Genomic DNA, 18,947 nt, shown 5'->3' with positions numbered 1-18,947 from the left:
TTTGTTGTAGACTAATTTGTGTATGCGTATTTTTGTTTTTAATTCACAGAGGTTTTTGTTTGCCAAGCTTTTTAGTCACATTACATCTGCTCGGAAAGCCAGGAAATATGAAATTCCTCACTTTAGACTCAAGAAGGTAGAAAACATTAAGATCTGGTTATCCCTTCGTTCCTACCTGAAGGTGAGTGCTGACCCAAGGTGTGATCATTGCAGGGGAGTAGCCCCGTCTCTCGGTGCGTGTCCTTTACCTCTCTGCTTCCAGCACTTGGACAGCGCTGCCCGAACGGTTCAGCAGCTGCAGCTGTTTGTGATGAGCCTGGACAGCTCTGCATCCCGCCTCGGACCTGACTCTGTCTTTGTTTCTGCAGAGGCGAGGCCCCCAGCGATCGGTGGACGTTGTCGTATCATCGATCTTTTTACTGGCTCTTTCAATTGCTTTTATATGCTGTGCCCAGGTGAGATTTTAACGTGTTTGTTTGGTGTTTGTTTTTTTTTTTTTTTTTAAGAAGTAGGGGGAAAACTCCCAAAGTGCTGGAGGCTTTTCTTTTGCCAGCCTATGAAGTGCTTGAACTGTAGCCGTTTGTCTTCAAAGTAATGTGGAATGTTTTGCATTTTTTAAAAGCTTTGTAATGTTTAGTTGGTAATAGATATTAATTCTCTTATGTATGCAGAGGAAAGTCTGAGTTTTTGTAATCATTAGGAAAATTTCAGACCATAGACAGCCCTGTCCTTTCTGCACAAAAGCCTGCCCAAGTACCTCAGAGGTTCACAGGACATTTTATTTAAGGGGGCCAACTGCAGCATCCTCTCTAGCCACTGTTGTTGCAAAGCATGTCAGTAACTATTAGTTACACCTTTTAAACCTTGTGTTTCAGTAAGCAGTGTCAATGCTGGGGCTGTTCCCTTGGGTTTCTTTGGTTTTGGCAAGAGATTAATTACAATATTTCGGGAAGTTCTTGAGACCATGCGGGTGCAGTTGCGGTAGCAAATTAGATTAGTAAATTTTATTAGTAAACAAAAAAAGATTAGTAGATACTAACTCTTGCCACTGTGACTGCTGCTGTGTGCTGCGGGTTTCTGGGGAAAGCGATGACAATCCCAGTCCTGCTGCATTAGACTCGGCGAGCACATACTGGGAAAGGCAGAACCAGCTTAGCCCGGCCTAGGTGGTCTGAGGCTGCCAGTGGGACGAGCACCCATGAGAGGAAAGGCACTGCCATTACATTGACTGTTAACTGGAGGGAGGAAAGAGCAAGAACAAGCATCCTCTTCTAAGCGGAAAGAAAAAAAACAAATAACAAGCTAAAGCCAGGTTAGAAACAAGACCTTTTGCTTTAACCCGGTGACATGAATGAATTACACTTCAAGGGAAGAACTGTCAGCAGCCACAGAGCACGGATGTCTGCGGAGCAGTAAGGGCAATGCTTCTGCACTTTTCCCAAGAACGGGCACGTTACTCACTACTGACCTTTTTTTCCCCCCCCCCCCCTAATACAGGTTCTTAAGGGTCACAAAACATTTCTGAATGCAGCTTACAACTGGGAGTTCCTAATCTGGGAGGCAGCACTTCTTCTCTTCTTACTACGTCTGGCATCTTTGGGCTCTGAAACCAACAAGAAATACAGTAATATTTCAATTTTGCTCACTGAACAGGTATCTTAATTTAGCTTGTTCTCCCTTTTGCTTTGTGGTTTGTTTGGATATAATTATTGCATTTCAAACCAGCTTGAAAATACTGTGATCAAATTTTAAAATTTAGAAATCAACCCTTGTGCTGGACAGAAGGCAATAAAACACTGTACACCTGGGGAGGGATGAGCTCTTAAACATTTGGACAGATTCAAATTCTAAAATTCTACACTATTTTTATCTCTGGGTTAACGTGTTTGTGTTAACCATGTCAATCAGGAAAAGAACCGTTATCACTGCTAAATTCTGTCAGTGGATGAACCACTTCTCTAGGAGTGACGGTAAACAGAAAAATGACTCTTAATTTCTCTTAGAAATTAGCTGGGGGCTAGTGCTGGAGTATCAACACCTGATCTGTAATGTCCCTCTGTCGCAGATAAACTTATACCTAAAGATGGAGAAGAAGCCAAATAAGAAAGAGCAGCTCTCTCTTGTAAACAACGTTCTGAAACTATCTACAAAGCTACTGAAGGTAAACTGCTCCCCCTAAAAACAAACAGGTACTAAATTTTATGGAAGCAATGACTAATGACAATGACTGTGGTTTTGCTCTTCCCATTTCTCTTCTCTTTGTTAGGTAAGTCAGTTCTCACAAAGGGAGTTTCTCTGTCTTTCCACAGCCTATGGCATAAGATCAAGCAACACAAGACCAATGTGGTTAACTAGTGCTGCAAACATGTGATTAGTAGCAGCTTATTGTGATTTAGGTAAGTGAGAGGCTGGTGTGAACACGGCACAGCTCCCTACTGCTTAAATCTCCTTTTCCTTCAGCAGCTTCTATGTTGAAGCTTGTTGACAGTAGCAAAGCAGGTATTTGGAAAAGAAAGAGCATAGTCTGAGTGACATAAATGAGCCTCGGCACATTCAGCAGCCTGTCGTACCAAGCTCTTGTTACGCAGCCGGTGTTGCTACAAAGGAGACTTCTGAGATGCAGCACGGCTGTTAGAAAACACGGCTGAGCTGGGAGGCCTGAAGTACAAAGTGGGAATTCCTGTATGTTCCTGTAAGAAAGGACGCTGAGGCAGTGCACGGTTAGCAAGGTCTGCCAGAGAGCCAGTATTAAGCTGAAAGTCAGAGGATTAATTGCTTCTGGTATGGATGAACCCTAATGGACTTTACCTCCCCTTCCTTTCCACTGCAGGAGTTAGATACTCCATTTAGGCTGTATGGACTGACCATGAATCCATTAATCTACAATATAACACGTGTTGTAATACTCTCTGCTGTCTCAGGTGTTGTAAGTGATCTTCTAGGATTCAATATCAGAGTAAGTATAACTCCCATCACTCACGGAACATCTTGTAGGGGTCACTTTTGTACCATTGCCCAATTCCTCCCACCAAGCAGAAAGGTTTGAACTGGGCTCCCTCTCCATGAGGCTCTTCTCCCTCGCCCTGAGCCAGTTGTGGTGGGGAAGGAGGGGGCTGACAAATTTCAGCCCCGCTGAGGACTTCAGTGCCCACTTCAAGCCGTTGGTCAGAGTCCTGGGTTTCTCCCTTCAGCCTGAAGACACGGTCCTCCTGTGGCTCCCCCTTACACGGGAGCTTGCTGAGCCGAGCCCTCAGCACAGGGGGGACAAAGCAGACCCCCCCCCCCCCACTCTCCCCTGTAGATGAAAAGCTTTTGGCCCCCTGTGGCGTTCACACCTGTACTCACTCTCAGCATCTCTTTTCAGTTATGGAAAATTAAACCGTGAACTGACCGAACGAACACTCAGCCCTCTCCACCAGAAGGACCAGTGAAGAGAACCAGTAGCTTGGGCAAAAAGCAGAGGTGCTCTCAAACTACGGAAATCTGCGATCATGATTTTTAAAACAGATTCTCAGTGTACATATCAAAAGTTCTCCCTCTGCTTTACCGTTCTACAACATCCAGAATAAACTGGTCTAAGCAGTCAGCAAAGTTATCCCATGGCGTGCACACACAGAGTTAATGGGGCCAAATACGAGTAGCTGGCCCAGGGGCATCATCTTCTTAGGACGCATCGTTTTGGGCAGCTGGCTTTGCTCAGTGGGGGGAGCAGCTGCTGCAGCTCCACACCACGGCGGAGCCTCGCAGCGAGGACCTGAGGAAGAAACCTGCCCAGTGCAAGAGATGTGGCAAAGGCTTCCCCTTCCTCAGCCAAAAGTAACGAATGCATAGAAAAGGGCAGAGGAGAGAAACAAAATGTTTTAAAGACATCTGTTAAACTTCCATTTTCCTTCACTGACTCTACTATCTTCTATTTATTAATAACAAAAAAAGCAAAAACTGAGGAATGTCTTTTTATAGTTTCATTCTTTCACATAAGGGGTAAGATGGCGTAAGAATTTTGGTAGCAAATTGTTTACAGCTATTTTCTGTACAAGGAAAAGTTGTAAGATGTAAAAGGAGATGACAATTTTATATATCAAAATGTACAAATAAACCTACAGTACAAGTATTTCATCATTAACAACTGTTTCTACACGACTTGATGATTTTTTGAATACCTTTGTTGAACATTTGTTATTAGAACAGGGAGTCAAGGAAACTTCTAATAATAAATTGCATTTGTTTTCCAGAAGAGTATTATGTTTGTGGGGAAAACCTGGGTCGTAGATTTAGCTGTTTAAAGTATCACTGAGAGTCAACAAAGAATCTATTTTATACAGTGCAGAACCAACAGGCCATGAACTGGAGTTTCTCTTTAATATCTATATAAAAAATAATGAGCGATTTACAGGTCTCTCTCTAGTCAGAACCTCAGAAGTATGTATAAAGGTGCTGTACAATATATAAACATTTACACCCAGTACATCCATACATTGCTTAGCATTCCAAGGCCACGTTGCTAAGACATCTGATACAGTAAGTACAGATACAAGTTCCATGGAAGGAGAAATCACACACGGGTAAGACACTAAATCAGGTCACATTAACATACAGAAAAAATATAGGGGTGGTTGATGACAGGGAAATAATTTCAGTGGTGCTAATTTGTCTTTGTATTAAACGTCTGAATTTGTTACTGTATTCAGTGGTTAGGGCAAGTGCATACAACTCAACATAAAACGGCATCTCTTGTTAAGAATACATGGTTAATATCTACATAGGCTACTTCAAAGTATTAAATATTTTCACAGTCATACTCCACAAGATGGAGTATTTGTATGTATTATGCTACACAGCAAATCTCAACAGATCATCCAATGCCAAGCAGCAGAGCACCATTCAGGTCTGCTTTAAAGCCCATTTGATTTTCCAAGTCTTTGTTAAAAAAGCTGTTTGAGTAGTCGTCGCTACGGCTGAAGGAGTCAACTCGGAACTGATGCACCGTGCTTCACTGAGCTTTAAAAACACAGAATGTTTCAAAGCCAAAACAAGATAGTCACACACTCCCTTTCAAAGAGCAAATTGTGTTGAGTTTGAATTTTATCCCAAGTAAGTAAATCTGACCTTTTACACTTCTTCCTCCTTCTGCAAACTGGACCAGTGGGCTCCTTTTACCACTCTTCTGCAGTCATTAAAAACCTACCACGTCAGGAAATCATCACTAAAACTACAAATAAAATAAAACCCTTCAATTTATGCAGTCTGTTGTTCTTACAGACTGATGTGTCAGTAGATTCTAGTGGCAACATTTCTCTTTTTAAAATATGTATTCTAGCCCAGATGACAGTTATTAAGTTTCATGTACCCCGTAAATCATCCTGTTTAGCACTCTTGGAACAGACCAGACATTCAAAGTAAAATACAGGAGACTTCTGACGTACACAGGCAAGAGCTTCATTTAAGAAGCAGCTACGGTGGCTGGTTCTGTCCTAAAGATCAGTTGTTCTCTCCACAGAGGGAAAAAATCCAATTCCTAATTAACTACCATTAAATAATTAAAGATGGGACTTCAGTCTACAGCACCACAATGAGGCTGAAAATGAACGTGCACTCATTGATTACATTTACAAAGAATGCTAAGGATGACACAGCGCCACACTGAAACCAAAAGGAATTATGTTATTTAACAGAACCTGGAATTTTTTTGGACAGATGTTTGTGAGCAGTTGTTATAAGCATCTTTATGAATCAAGAAAATAAAGCAATTTTGCTGTGTTCATAAAAAGCAAAATTACAAAACATCGATTATGTCAAATATAATTTTTATCTACACGATTTTATATTAGGTATAAAAATTTAAGAAAAACATCAATTGAACAGCATCAGTGGCTCATTTGCTGCCCTAGAATTGATAGAACCAACTCATCCATCTTCTTACTGAACCAGTAAGAACATGCATATTTCCTATGTAAACATGCAACATGCTCTTGAGCAAATACCCATTTCAAACAAAACCTTGCCTCTTCTGTGACTGGAATACATACAAGGATCAGATTGACCAGATACAGTAGATAACTTGGCACAAGAACAAGAAGTGAGTCATGATCACATTGGCAATATAGGCATTAAATAATTTTGTTCAGGAACTCACAATACTATCTGAGAAAGCCGTAGCAGTGCAACGTTGAGAGCAGCAGAACACCGCCTTCAAAAGGGCAAGGGGACAGCAGCTTATGGAGGAGTTTCATTTAAGCGATCCAAAAGGTCCTTCATGCAGCTTAGATAATTTAAGAACGAATCAAATACTTTCCACCCTCTAACCAGTTTCTGAAAAAATTGACAATTTTGTGAAAAGAAACAATGCTTTTAAATGACCATTATTAGAAACTTGATTAAAACATGTTCTAAAAAAAAGCATCAGTCAAACCCGTTTTTCAGCCACACCTGCTGCTTGGGTGACTTTACATGCGCTTGGTACCCTCCAAGGTCCAGGAGTTATTGGCGTCTTCTTGACTGGAGAACTGCTCTCAGATTTGGAAATTCCATCATCTTTGGTTTCATCAGGCAGCTCCACGTGTCTCTCCCCGTGTTGTTTGTTCAGCGTAACAGTCTCCTGTGTTTCTGGCCGCCTTTGTTTCTCCATGGAAAGCAGTGGAATATTGGAAAGACTGGAAGTTTTGAATCTGCTGGAACTTGGCTCTCCAGAGCTTGATTTCCTTATTTTTTCATCCTCAAATGCATTTCTCCTAGAGTCACTGAATGGGAATATATTCTCGCCAAATGCTGCATCTCGTCGCTCTGGAGACCACCCGTCTGTCTTTCCAGTTGTTTTCTGCTTCGTGTCTCTCCTGGTGCCTCCTGTTTTACCATTTCCACCTTTCAATTGCTCAACAGGCATCTTATCACCACCAGTTGTTCTGTCTTGATATTCTTGTAACCTGCCTACTGTTTCTGTGTTTCCTTGCTTACCGAGATGCTTTTGGGGACTGGCAGACCTTCCCCGATTTCCACTGGGATACTCTTTTTTGTTACTATCGTTCATCCCTATTTCTGTGGTTTTGCTCTCACTCTTTCTGGAACTGTCAGATTTGTGTGAGAGATTGCCATAGGCTTTTTCAGGATCCCCTTTTCTGGGGCTGTGGAATCCTCTGTGAGTGTGTCCCTCAGCAGCCCGTAACTTTTCTGGACTTGCAGATCTGTCTCCTCTGGTCTCTGCTTCCAAGCTACCTCTTGTGATTTCAAACCCAGGATTGGAGGGACATTCCCATCTGTTCTCTGTTCTCTGGGGAGAAGACTGAGGCTTCATCTCAAACTGGTTTTCAGTTAAAGTGCTTCTCTTTTCAGGCACAGTGTTCTTTGCTTGTTCCAGTTTCTCAGACAGCTGAACTCTGGTTAAAGCTTCTCCTGGTACTGGTAAATAACACACTTCAGATGGGGAAGCAGGATGCGAAGATGAAGATAATGGTGACTGTTCTTCATATATTACATTTGACGAAGATGGATTATAACTATCCCAATCACCTGGAAGCGAACATTGAGAGATTTGACTAAATTACTAAAAATAAAATAAAATAAAAAAATCACTAAGTGTTATAGGAATGTGCATACTACTGAGGTTCCATGATGTTACATGAAATCTTCAATTTAAAAAAGATTATGTAGTGGCATACTCTTAAAAGTCTGATCGGGTCAGTTTTCTATATTGCATTGTTCCACAACCTACAACCACCACAAGGATGTGATCTTGGAAAAACACTTGTGCTTAGAGTGCTGGCATGATCTCTGCGGGACTGACACGGTCTTGCATCAGCACAGCTTTAGAACCTACACAGCAAAATTGCAAAATGGGAAGTCCCTGACCTACATTGTTTAATACAAGAAAACCAATGAATTGAAACTGCTGTGCTAAAAGAAAACTGAAAACAGTGAAAAGCTGAGGTTATTCATAGCTTTGCACTTTAATAATAGGAAGAGATGAAACACAAGACATGCAGATTTACCAAGTCTTTAAGGAAAAACCAAGAAAAGCACTGAAAGCCCTTAATGTTGCTCAGGTTTCACGTAGGGACACAGACTGGAAGGAGCCAAACCTGAAGGAGGAAGAGAAAAAGCCCAGAACTACATACCAAAATCACAGAGTACAGCAAGCAAGATTTCAATCAGAAATGTATGATCAACAGCAAGACAAGAGGCAACAAAATCCTTCCCCTCTCCGCTGCTGCCATCTAATCCAAGTTGCTTAACCTAATCTCAGGCCCCAGTTTGGACAGAGGGCTGGACCAGATGGTCTCTAGAGGTTTCTTCAGACTCTTCTACGATTCTGTGTTTCTACCTCAGACTCAGGAGATTTCTGTGAGCCAGAGGGCCAGGAGTGATTCCAGGTAACTCCTGTGCAGCCCTTGTGGTGCAGAATAAATGCTATTTATCACTGCTGCAATTATATGAAGCTTAAATCGCTGTTAGTAAGGAGAGAGCTGGAGGTGCCCTCACACTGCTTCCCTCTCCTGTAGCTTGTAAAGGCTGGTGTTAAAGAGGGCCTTAACAGAAGCTCCTCAGATCACAAAGACTATATTTAACTTTCACCCTTAATGACAAGGTAATTCAGTGTGAGAGAGAAACCCAGCCAGCCAGGAATCTAGCAAGACGGCACAGAACAGACCTCGCAGATCACAGATGGGCTGTTTCTATGCCATGTGCTAATTCACTGATTTTACTGTGCTGTGCAGGCTGGAACAGTAAGATGTTCAGGGCCATCTTCTAGCTCTCTGGAGGAAAGACATGGAGAAAGTTCTGAGCAGATTTTATCCCTTGAGCGGATGCCAGTTGCTGCTTGTAAATGACTGAACCCAACACTATGTGGTAGTTCAAACTGTGTGTTTTAAAATTTTCAAAGGATGAACTCATGGTTGGTTACTGTTACTGAAAAGCTCTTAATCAGAAAAAGTGACCCTACAATTTAAGAAGTTTAATCTTGGTGTCGGCATCAACAGTTAAAAGAGAGAACACAGAACAACTCAGAGAGAAAGTGTTCTTTGCTTTAGAACACTACCACGACCTCAAGACTTTTTGATTTGTAGATTCTGACCATTTCCTAAGTCAGACTCAAAATCATCAGTTCCATGCTCTGTAGTGGAACTCAGAGCTTCTGAAAGCATTTGCTTTTTTGTCTGTCCTTCTCCGCCCCCCCCCCCCCCCCCCCCCAGTTTGTGCTTTCCTGTTGTGGATGCAGAAGTTGCACCTTTAAACAAACTCACTCCATTCTGAGAGCAAAGCTGTCTCTCTCCCTGCTTTCTGAAGTTTTGGCATTGAAAAACAAAGCGTTCTGTAATTTAGAAGGCTAAAACCAGTACAGGAATAATACTCTTAACAATATAGGCATTTTGAACTGATTACTGTATCTTAGAGGATTTTAATTTAAATTAAAAGGCAATCTGCTAATTATCACATTTGTACAGGAAAACTTGATTAGCTTGGACAGAGCTGAGAAACTTACTACAATTGCAAATATGCAGTAATTTCACACCGTGTAGTATTCCTAGGTACTTGGCATACATTATTTTTACTCAAAATATTCCTTTTACTTTAAAGTAAATATGAACACCTGCACAGCTGTCAGAAAGGAAACTGCTAACTATTCCAGTGAGCAAACACCAACGTTTCCTTATCAGACAGTACTCTATTGCCTTGGGTCCTCAAAATGAGACAGCACTTGAGATGACGTACTGTGATCTGGTATCAGGCCAGTCCCTGGTCTCAGCAGCAGCAAAACTTTATTCCCTCCAGCCTGAATCAGCTCAATGGCTCGTGTGTGAGTGATTCCTTGGGTGGGTTCTCCATTAATTTCAACAATTTGGTCACCAACCTGACAAGAAAAGAGCAACCAGGTTAGTTGTCATGTGTCTCTGACACTGTAAACCAATTTTTAATTTAGAAAGGAAAAAACAGAGGCAGATGCTTATATTTTTCCTCTCACGCTACAATCCACTCAGCAATAGCAACACGATTCCATGGCTGCTGACCAACATGACACAACACAACACTCTGCCAGCTCAGAGCTCTTCACGCAGGTCTTCTGTTCAGCCGGCTCAATAAAAGATCTCAGATTACTTCAACCTATCTTTCCGTTTATTTACAAGCGACGAGACCGTGCTTCAAGGTATTTTCATTCTGGACCATTAGATGGGAGGGAGCCGGTGGATGAACTACGTCAAACCTGGCCCCGCGTGCCTGTTTCAACATCACACTGGCCAGGTAACAGCAACTTCTCTGCATTTAATGAGGAGCCAAGTGCTATCATGGCAGAACAGGCTTTATGTAAGGAAATGGGCTTTTTTCTTCCAGGTAGGAGAGACCGTCACTATGCAGTTGTCAGTACCAACGTCTACGAGGCCAATTAGCAACTTGCAGAGGTATTGGGCAGGTAATTACAGTTCACACGGACTTTGCAGACTGCTGGAAAGGGGTTGGAATCGCACCCCCGCAGATGGGGTCACGAAACCTGTTTCGCAATACAAGGCTCAGCCAAAGGATGTCACTAGTGCATAAAATCAGCGGTTGAAGGGAACGGTCTGGGCTTTGGTAAATCAACCGCCTCTGCCAAAGGAGGTCACCGGCTGGTTACTCACCGGACAGGACAGGATGGCCACACTGCACGACGTGCCCCCCCCATCATGCTCAGTTGCCATTAACCGGGTGAGAAATTCATTGTCACCGTTTCAAAAGTACAGTCAGAAAATGACACCATTTGGCAGCTGAAGGAGGAGAAACTAAATGACATGAAAACTGCGAACCAACCTCACGCTGGGTGAGAGCAGCCTCTTGTGCTGAGCTGCTGGGGACACACGGCACAGCCACAGCGCTCGTGGCTCTGCTCCTCCACAGCCACCAGCGCCAGCCTCAGAGGCTCACATTCCCTGTGGGACATGACCCCCCAGCATCGCAGCGAACACATCCCTGCGGACACACGTCCCCTGCACAGCTCGTGCCAAGTGGCGGAGGAGGCAGAGCTGGCACGGGGAGGTGGAGCGCTTCCAGCCATACTGTGCTGTCACGGTCCCACACGGACCCGTGCCTTGGCACAGGTCATCTACACGAAGCAGAGTGCAGTCAGCTGGGAACCTTTTGGTTGCTTTTGCCTGGAAAGCAAAGCCCTCAGCTTAGTCTAACGCTACTCGAAGGAGGAATACAAAAGAAAATATTAGTACTAAATGCTACATTCATGTAGTTTCTCAAGCATGAGGGAAATAAGCTGATTACTGTAAAGAATAGGGTAACGGAAGTTAACAATACCTAGAACTCCACATCCAATGAAGCCTCACAGTAGCCCCAGCAAGTATCTGTGTCAGCCCTATTCTGCAAATCATAGTAGCGATGGAGGCAGAGCCTTGTGCCGATGGCCGCACGTGCAATGCAGCACCAGGCTGCACGCGGGACGGCAGCTCATGGGCACCTGCTTCAGCTTCACGCTCCAGCCTCTGAAAATTCAGCTCTGGGCAGCAGGCACAGGTTGTCCCGCACCATTGTTCTTTGCTGTTGTGCCCATGTATTTTGCTGTTACTACATCACCTGAAAATTATTTCCTTACACAAACATAAGAATTAACACACAAAAATTTGGAAAAAAGTTAGGCATGGATCTGCAAACATGGCACAGAACAGCAATAGCACAATGTACACACAACGTTCCTTACAAATTCCCTGACTTTGACAGTGATTCTCCTTTCAGTTCTCTGTTCCACTGTGCAATTTCTTGTCTGGGCTCCTAAAGTGTGCTGAGTAGCTGCTGCTCAAACCCTGGGACACGTATGTTACTGTCACTCAAGGACGGATGGACGGTTCATTTTGGACAGCCAGAGCTTTTCATATATTTCTCCTTTAAAAGCTTAACACTGCAGCATCTGCTGTCACTGCACAGTAACAGCTGGAAGAAGGGCAGCTGCCCAGATGTTGTTCTGTCTATTTGGACCCTGCACTCGATAAAAAACAAGGGTTGTTGCCACTACGGGTAAATTAATGTGTCAAAAGGCCAACTTGATCAACAAATCGATTAGAGAAGACAAACTCACATGTACTCGCCCATCTTTGACAGCTGGCCCATCTTCAGCAAGCCGAAGGATGAATAAGCCCATGTTGTATTCCTTTCCTCCTCGAAGGCTGAATCCAAACCCTCGAGGGCCCCTTTCCAACTCTACTGGGAAACAGCCAGGATTCTGTGTGAGAAGGCAGAGGAAAAAAGATGAGGACTTGTAGGCAGATTCAAACATTTATTTTTCTGAAAAAATGCTTCACACATGTTTGTATTTTGACAAATGTGCAATCCATGAATTAAACTGAATTCATCACAGCTCATGTATGACTAGGTGTAATCGTTTCATTCTAATTCTAAACATACAGAACAATTTCCCTTCTAAGTTTCAGATATGCATGATATTTCCTTAAGAAACTTTGCCAAAGGGTCTGTAGTGGCCCTGTTGCAAGCATTTTTTGTTTCCTTTATAATTATAATGAGTACCCACCTACACCAAGGAGATCGTAAAAATCTAAAACATCAACAAAAACATTGTGTGAAGCACTTTGGGGCATCTTTGTACGCAACTTTTCTACCCGTGTCTGACAGGGAAATGCTTTGTTGTTCTGCTTTTGAACACTCCGTGGCAATGCCACTGTGGTGTCTGGACGGACAAGTATTTTGCATGTCTCCGCGCCCTCTGGACGGTTCCTGTACCTGGGAGTGACGGCTACCAATAACTGAAGCAACGCCAGCATCAGACTGTGCCAAATGCTTATGCTCGGGCCAGGAAAGCCTGTAACTATTTGAAACTTCTTTTCCAGCTTCACCTTCCGTAGCTCCCCTACACAGAGGTAAAAGGACACATATGTCACCTTTGCATTAACAATCCCTCTGGTCAAGCTTTTCTAGCTGTTGTCCATTCCTTTCGCCAAACCCCAAAGGCCTGTACCTGTCTGTGCCGGAAGGGTTGATCTGTGCTGATCCCAGTGGTCGGTGCTGTGGAGCCGGACTCTGCCTGGCAGAGTTTGTTCCTGATGGAGGACCACGGTGTTCTAACAAATTCAAACAAAATCAACGGTCAGAGAGAGCTTCCCGAGCATACTGCGAGGCATGCTCCCCACATGTGACCGTCAGCGCTGTGCCTGCTGTTCCTAAGGATGCCACAGCTCAGCTGACCTCAGGCACAAGGTGAAGAGAATGTTCCAAGGTCTAACGCCGTAAGCCAGGAACCCAAGTGCAGTTCATTGGTTCCAGGGAATAAATTCCTAGGAATTTTACTCTTACCTACACTGCTTTTCCTCAGAAAACTCCCACAATTTTAACTGAACCAGACATGAACAGAAGGGTTTTAGACTGTGAATTGATAAAGACCAGAAGGGATTAGGGCCAGTCAGATCCACGAAGTTGGTTTGGGTATTCAATATAATAAATTTTTGTAAGAATAATGTCCACTTGAGAACATTTCCCTTTTTAAAGGTACGAGGAGAATGAGGCTCTGCAGAGGCAATGAGGATTCAGAGGTGAAGACTCTCAGTGATAAAGAGAAACTGTCAACTCATTTAAGGCACAAAGGAGAGTTTGCTACTGGCCAGCTCCGGAAAAGGTTATGAACTGGTCCCACAACTACACTGGAGGCACTAGTTCACTGTCAGGTTATCAACAAGAACTTTAAAGTGTTTCACCTTCCCTAAAAGGCATGACATTTAAATAAATCTTTTAGAATAGCTTATTTTCCCTTCCACAAAAAATACAGTGATTCTGTACTTTACAATAAATCCAGTGCCTTTATGAAAAAAAAAAAAAAACATGCTTCAGGATACAAAATGTCTGTGTCACTTCAGAGCCATGAAGCGGCTATTCAAAAAGCTGCCTCTTAGCTAGAACCTGAAATGGCAAGTAGTGGCCCAAGATGAACTTATGTGCTGAGTTATAAACTAATATTCTCCTTTTCTTTATAAGGGTTAAAAAAAAAAAAGTATCTCAAGCACCAAAACTACAGAAGTTCCAGTCCTCTGTTAGATGCATCACATTACTGCATTCCTCAGTTAAGAACGAGCAAGCCCTAGTGAAATATACAAAGCACTCAAGCATCTTAAGGGAAGGAAAATATAATGCGTATTATCAGACTGAATTTCTCAGGTATGCAAGACCTTCCAAGTCCTTCACAGGACTGCTTGGTGCTATTACTATGACATGCCTTAAAGAGGTTTTTCTCTAGAGACAAAATGTCAACTTTTAATCGTGGTTTATACTCAGAGTTTTAATTTAGAAGCACAGGCAAGAAAAATGCCATCTGTTTGTACAAATTCTCCAGTCCTCTTTTCAGCCTGCTCTCTTATGTTTCCAGCTAATACATGACAAAAGCTGACAGGCTCCTGCTTTTGTGAAAAATGTTAAAGAATGTCTTCTGGCGCATGAAGTGGAATTCGTTTATTCATATGGAAAGCAAAGATCACACATCTGTGAAAGCGAGGAGGGACAGCGAAGGGGTACAAGGCAGTATTTTCGTTGTAAGTCTGAGAGGACAGCGCTGAAGATGCACCAGGGAACAGCAAACTCTATTAGGGTTTATGCTTTGTGATGCTGAACAGTTCCTGGCAAAATGGGCATTCTTCTCTTTGGAGCTGCATCCTGCCTCCTCCTCAGTGTTAAGCAGCAACTTGTGAACCATCTCTGCGAGGCTCAGCCCTCTCCCCGCCATCCAGCGGGGAAAACGCCTGAAGCCCTGACTAATTCACATCCACTCTGGCTTTCTACAAGAGTCTGCTGTATGGAAGGTTATGCTGTGTGCTAAACTGTATTTCTCCAGCTAAATCAAGGAGGATATACTTGGCAATATATTCCATTTTGGTGGAACATGTTCTGTTTCTCTCTCCTTCACTGTCACAAAATTCTTTACATCTGAAACACGCCAACCCCAGCTCCTCTAAGCCACACATTTTTTCTGACTGGTCTCTTCAGCCGTTTTATCACCTGCTACTGACCTCTCTTCCCCTCCCTTTGTTGATTCTCCTCAGGTTCTCATTTTATCTCTACATTTTGGCTACAAATCTGTAATTGAGGAAGTGGGAAAAGTTCTTACACAGAGTCCAGGTAACATCATGCATAAACAAGGGACAAAAATGTTATATTCAGAAAGCTTATTTTGAAAACAAAGCTGAGTAAGAGCTCTGGAGAAACAGGTCTAATGCAACCAACTCAGACTTCAGTTGCATTTTAAGCATTGCCCTGGGCAACTGCTTTGAGGTGTGTCCCTTCAAACTGGAATGAATTAGATTTGATAAAAATCAAAAACTTAATAGAAAAACAACAATTTGTAGAAGTCTCTCTGCTTCAAGCATTAATAAAAAGGAAAATTAAGTCTTTGAAATTTTGTACTACAGGCTGAGATAGTGTGTTACATATTTGCAATGCATGTGAAATTAGAGAATCATCTGTTGGCTTTACTCACATTCTGGGTCTAGGTATTTATTATTCAAAAGGTGAAGAAAGCCAGCTTTCTGGCAAAATAATGTGATAGTGAGTTTAATTAAACCCATAAGCAGCAATCCAGAAAAACGCAGTGGGAAGCAGGGTTGAAGCTTTTCTCCTCAAATGACTGGATTTTACATATTTATAGTGAATTGCTTGTGTAGAAACAAAACCATACTGAATGCAGTGTTGCATGGGAGCTTTCATGAAAAATATAGTCTCTAAAGCAGCCACGAATACTCACTTCTGCTGCTCAGTTGACATGGCAGTTGCGTGTGAAGAATTTGCTAGCAGCCTGGGAGGCTCTGCAAGAAAACCCCAAGCAAGGTTTTCATGGTGGGATGTGATGATTTTTCAAAGGGTAGCTTTGGCAGACAGAACTACACGACGTTTCTGTTGCATCCCAGGGATGCAACATTCAGTAATTTATGTATTTTAATGTGGCAGGTGTGTCTAAATGGAGAGGATCTGGAATGCAGGTGTCCCTGCAGCCCTACAGCAAGCACCCTAGCTGCCTAGTGTCCCAGCTGGAACAAAGCTCCGGCAGCGACTGCAGCAGCAAGAGACGGGCACTGTATGTGGTGAGATTTTCTCTCTTGGCATCATCCTGTGTCTGGTGTAGCTCCCCCCAGGAGAGGTCATTTCTCTTTCGTTGAAGAATACAAGGTCTGGACAGGACATCATTCCACGTCTGTCTCTCATGTGAGAAACCACGAGAATTTCTCTAACCCTGCATCGCACTGTTAATACTTGCATCTTATTTTTCAGTACAACCACCTTGGTAGCTGTATCTCTCTGCCCCACCTGCCTTCAGCTCTTCCAGAGCAAATGGATGAGCTTCACACTCTTTAATTTCCAAACATCTTAAAATACTCCATTTTAAGCGAGTTAACTTCAGAAATTACAAACATTAGACTCTGGCAGTGTGGTAGGACCCATCCACCTGCCAGGGCCACGCACCCTCCATACCTTCCTCAGCCACAACAGTCAGAGTCACCACGTTGCCTGCGTCCTTGATCAGCTGTACTATGCTGTCATGAGAGAGCTCAACGATGGATTGACCGTTCACTGCCGAGATGCGGTCTCCCACTTTCAGCTTCCCACACTGGTCAGCTGGGCTCCCATCTATAACTCGCCCGATCTTGTGAGGAATCACTAGGAAGTCAAGAACAGGCACAGCAACATGATTAATATTCATGTAAGATAAGTACCACACAGACCCAGCACTGCCACAGCTATACCAGAGACCGCTCCTGCTCTAAAGGGTGGCGCTGCTAGTACAAGAAAAACCCGCAAATACGAAGAATGCTTCACTCAGTAGAGTGAATGGAAGTGCCAACCGCTGACAGCATGGCCTTGCCACATACAAGGTGTTGTGCCTAAGGGAAAACACAGGAAGGAAACGGGTCACAGCTGCGTAAGACCATGTGTCCCAGGAGCACTACAAAGCAGTCTGGTTTACCACTTATAATGTATTTTTTTTCTATTTCATGCACAGACCCTGGGGCACTGTGTGGACTCCGAGACAGTTACGGACATCCAGTTTACTACGGTCATCAGAAATCTGGATGCACAGATTAACTCTTCCTCCTTGCAGCCAAAAATTAAACCTTACATGCACTTCAAAAGGACATCAAACTTCTCCTGCCAGAGATCGACTTAGTAACCTGCTGAGCAGCTCAGCAGCAACCCTCAGCACACCCAGGCAGCACAAGGTGTGCCAGCTCAGCTCTGCACAGACCTGCTCCCTATCCCTGCTCTCTGAGATGAACTTGCACATGTAGTAATTGTCTTGAATTTTAGCTAGCTCTCCTGGCTTGCTTTCCTCAGTTCCTCCCATAGTGACACTCTGCTCTGTGTGCAGGTTCCTCTAGAGGCCAAAGCAATGGGGCCAGAAAAGACAGAACAAGAAGAAGATATAATTTCATGAGAAGTAGAAGGAAAAAAAGACTGCTTCTAGTTACTTTCCCAGAGGTGAATACAAATGCAGGAACAAGTAGAACTAAAAAGGCACCAGGTGGGAGGGATGCTGCACTCCAGTGCGGTGCCTCCTCAGGCACCTGTCCCGTGGGACAGCACGGCCTCGGCGGCTCCTACGCTCTCCCCACCAAGAGCCCTGCTGGCACTTGGGGAGATCCTGTTTTACAGTTTGCTGACCTGAACATCAGCATTGCAGATGGCACTTGGCAGCCACCGAGATGCTACTGTGGTCGGGGAAGCCTACCAAAACCTGGGGCAAGAGCGGCTTGTTGAGCTGCCTGCGTGCTGACGTGGCCCTGACAGAGCAGATTCGCATTACATCAAAGCACATCAGCCAGCATGCTTTCCCATGCGTCTAAAACAGCCTTTCATTCATTCGGATGCCTGAAAGCACAGCAGAATTGGATTCTGTCTTTCCCAAATCCCTCATCAAGGCTCTTCTGCACAGGAACTGCTGCATTGCTCCTTTGTAACTCATTTCCAAACACCTCTCCAGAATGACCTCTGCATGTTTCATAAACGCTCTCCTTGCTATTTCATGTAAAAGCCTGTTTGTGCCTCCAGTGCCTGAAGCGGGTTTGATGGATACCCGTTTTCTGTAGTGGCTGCTCTCCCAAACATGCTTTTCTCTGAGGGATAGGAGAGGTGAGGAACACTGTGTGCCTGTCAGGATTATCAGCTGGCTTTTCAATACCATGACAGCAAATCTGAAACACTTTCACAGGGTCATCAGCCACCCAAGATTAAAAAGCCATCAAATATTGTTTGAAGGAGCTAGGACATGCTGAAGTTACCGCAAAGAAACAGACATTGATGCCTTCCAGCATTTACTGTAAGTTTAAATTTTATTTATGCTTTCTTTAATAGACTATATATAAACTTAAGAGACAACTGTGAAGAGTAAAGCACTGCAGGGTTGCAGACCCAATGGCTGATTACTTATTTTGAAATATCCTGTAGCTTCATGTTAAACTGCAGCACAGAAACGTTCAGCACAACACAGCCTATGGATGCACCAGCATCTCTTTTTTTCCTGTGTGTTAGAAGCCACCTGGACCACAGGGCTTACGTTACCGGCACTGGAACTGGTCTCAGTTGTCTTCTACTTTCAGTTCTAGTATCAAATAAACCGGGATTTGCAGCAGATCCTTAGACAAAAATGTTGTCTGTATTACAGTTATATCGTAACAGAATACCAATGTATTGTAATGTTTTTTTCTTATTGTGTGACTGACCAGACAACACAGTGAACCCATGGCCACTCTGACATGGGACACAATTGTCTGTGCAGCATGATGCACTGGAGGGTGACAGTTTGCTCTGCTGCTGCCACAGGAATCTGACAGCAGCTCTGCATGTGGACCACTGCTGCTGCGCTGTCCCACCGCACCAGCCGCTTCCAAAGCCGCTGGCTTTAACATTCTTGAAAGGCATTGTCTGAGCCAAGACTGCATCGCACTCTAAATATATATCACATGAATTCAGCACAATGTTATTTAGAAACA

At 43.6% G+C, this 18,947-nt stretch overlaps 2 protein-coding genes across 17 annotated transcripts in view; one reads left to right on the top strand and one right to left on the bottom strand.

Annotated features, from left to right (window-relative positions):
- LOC130159738 (protein PHTF1-like) overlaps positions 1–4,126 on the top strand; it is a 31,166-nt gene extending 27,040 nt beyond the window's left edge. For 3 of the 15 annotated variants that reach the window (XM_056361670.1, XM_056361683.1, XM_056361681.1), the window contains 6 exons: positions 50–181; positions 369–455; positions 1,498–1,653; positions 2,066–2,161; positions 2,831–2,956; positions 3,365–4,126. In XM_056361670.1, coding sequence (XP_056217645.1) covers positions 50–181; positions 369–455; positions 1,498–1,653; positions 2,066–2,161; positions 2,831–2,956; positions 3,365–3,385 — 618 coding nt within the window. In that variant the 3' untranslated portion in view covers positions 3,386–4,126. Of the gene's footprint in view, positions 1–49; positions 182–262; positions 456–1,497; positions 1,654–2,065; positions 2,162–2,266; positions 2,730–2,830; positions 3,341–3,364 lie in introns of those variants that run through there. The other 12 variants (XR_008825830.1, XM_056361671.1, XM_056361676.1 and 9 more) reach the window with 12 other exon arrangements.
- Positions 4,127–4,312: 186 nt separating this feature from the next.
- Positions 4,313–18,947, bottom strand: part of MAGI3 (membrane associated guanylate kinase, WW and PDZ domain containing 3) — a 73,286-nt gene continuing 58,651 nt past the window's right edge. The window contains exons 16-22 of one of the 2 annotated variants that reach the window (XM_056361669.1): positions 16,432–16,617; positions 12,941–13,043; positions 12,706–12,832; positions 12,047–12,190; positions 9,706–9,844; positions 7,983–8,072; positions 7,366–7,503 (exon numbers count right to left, since the gene is read on the bottom strand). In XM_056361669.1, the coding sequence (XP_056217644.1) occupies positions 8,023–8,072; positions 9,706–9,844; positions 12,047–12,190; positions 12,706–12,832; positions 12,941–13,043; positions 16,432–16,617 (749 nt within the window). In that variant the 3' untranslated portion in view covers positions 7,366–7,503; positions 7,983–8,022. Of the gene's footprint in view, positions 7,504–7,982; positions 8,073–9,705; positions 9,845–12,046; positions 12,191–12,705; positions 12,833–12,940; positions 13,044–16,431; positions 16,618–18,947 lie in introns of both variants that reach the window. The other variant, XM_056361667.1, reaches the window with a different exon arrangement.

Source organism: Falco biarmicus, chromosome 16, assembly GCF_023638135.1.
Source record: "Falco biarmicus isolate bFalBia1 chromosome 16, bFalBia1.pri, whole genome shotgun sequence".
In the NCBI taxonomy this organism is placed as follows: Eukaryota; Metazoa; Chordata; class Aves; order Falconiformes; family Falconidae; genus Falco; species Falco biarmicus.
The sequence above is the reverse complement of the archived record's forward strand: the minus strand, read 5'-3'. Positions and strand labels throughout refer to the sequence as shown.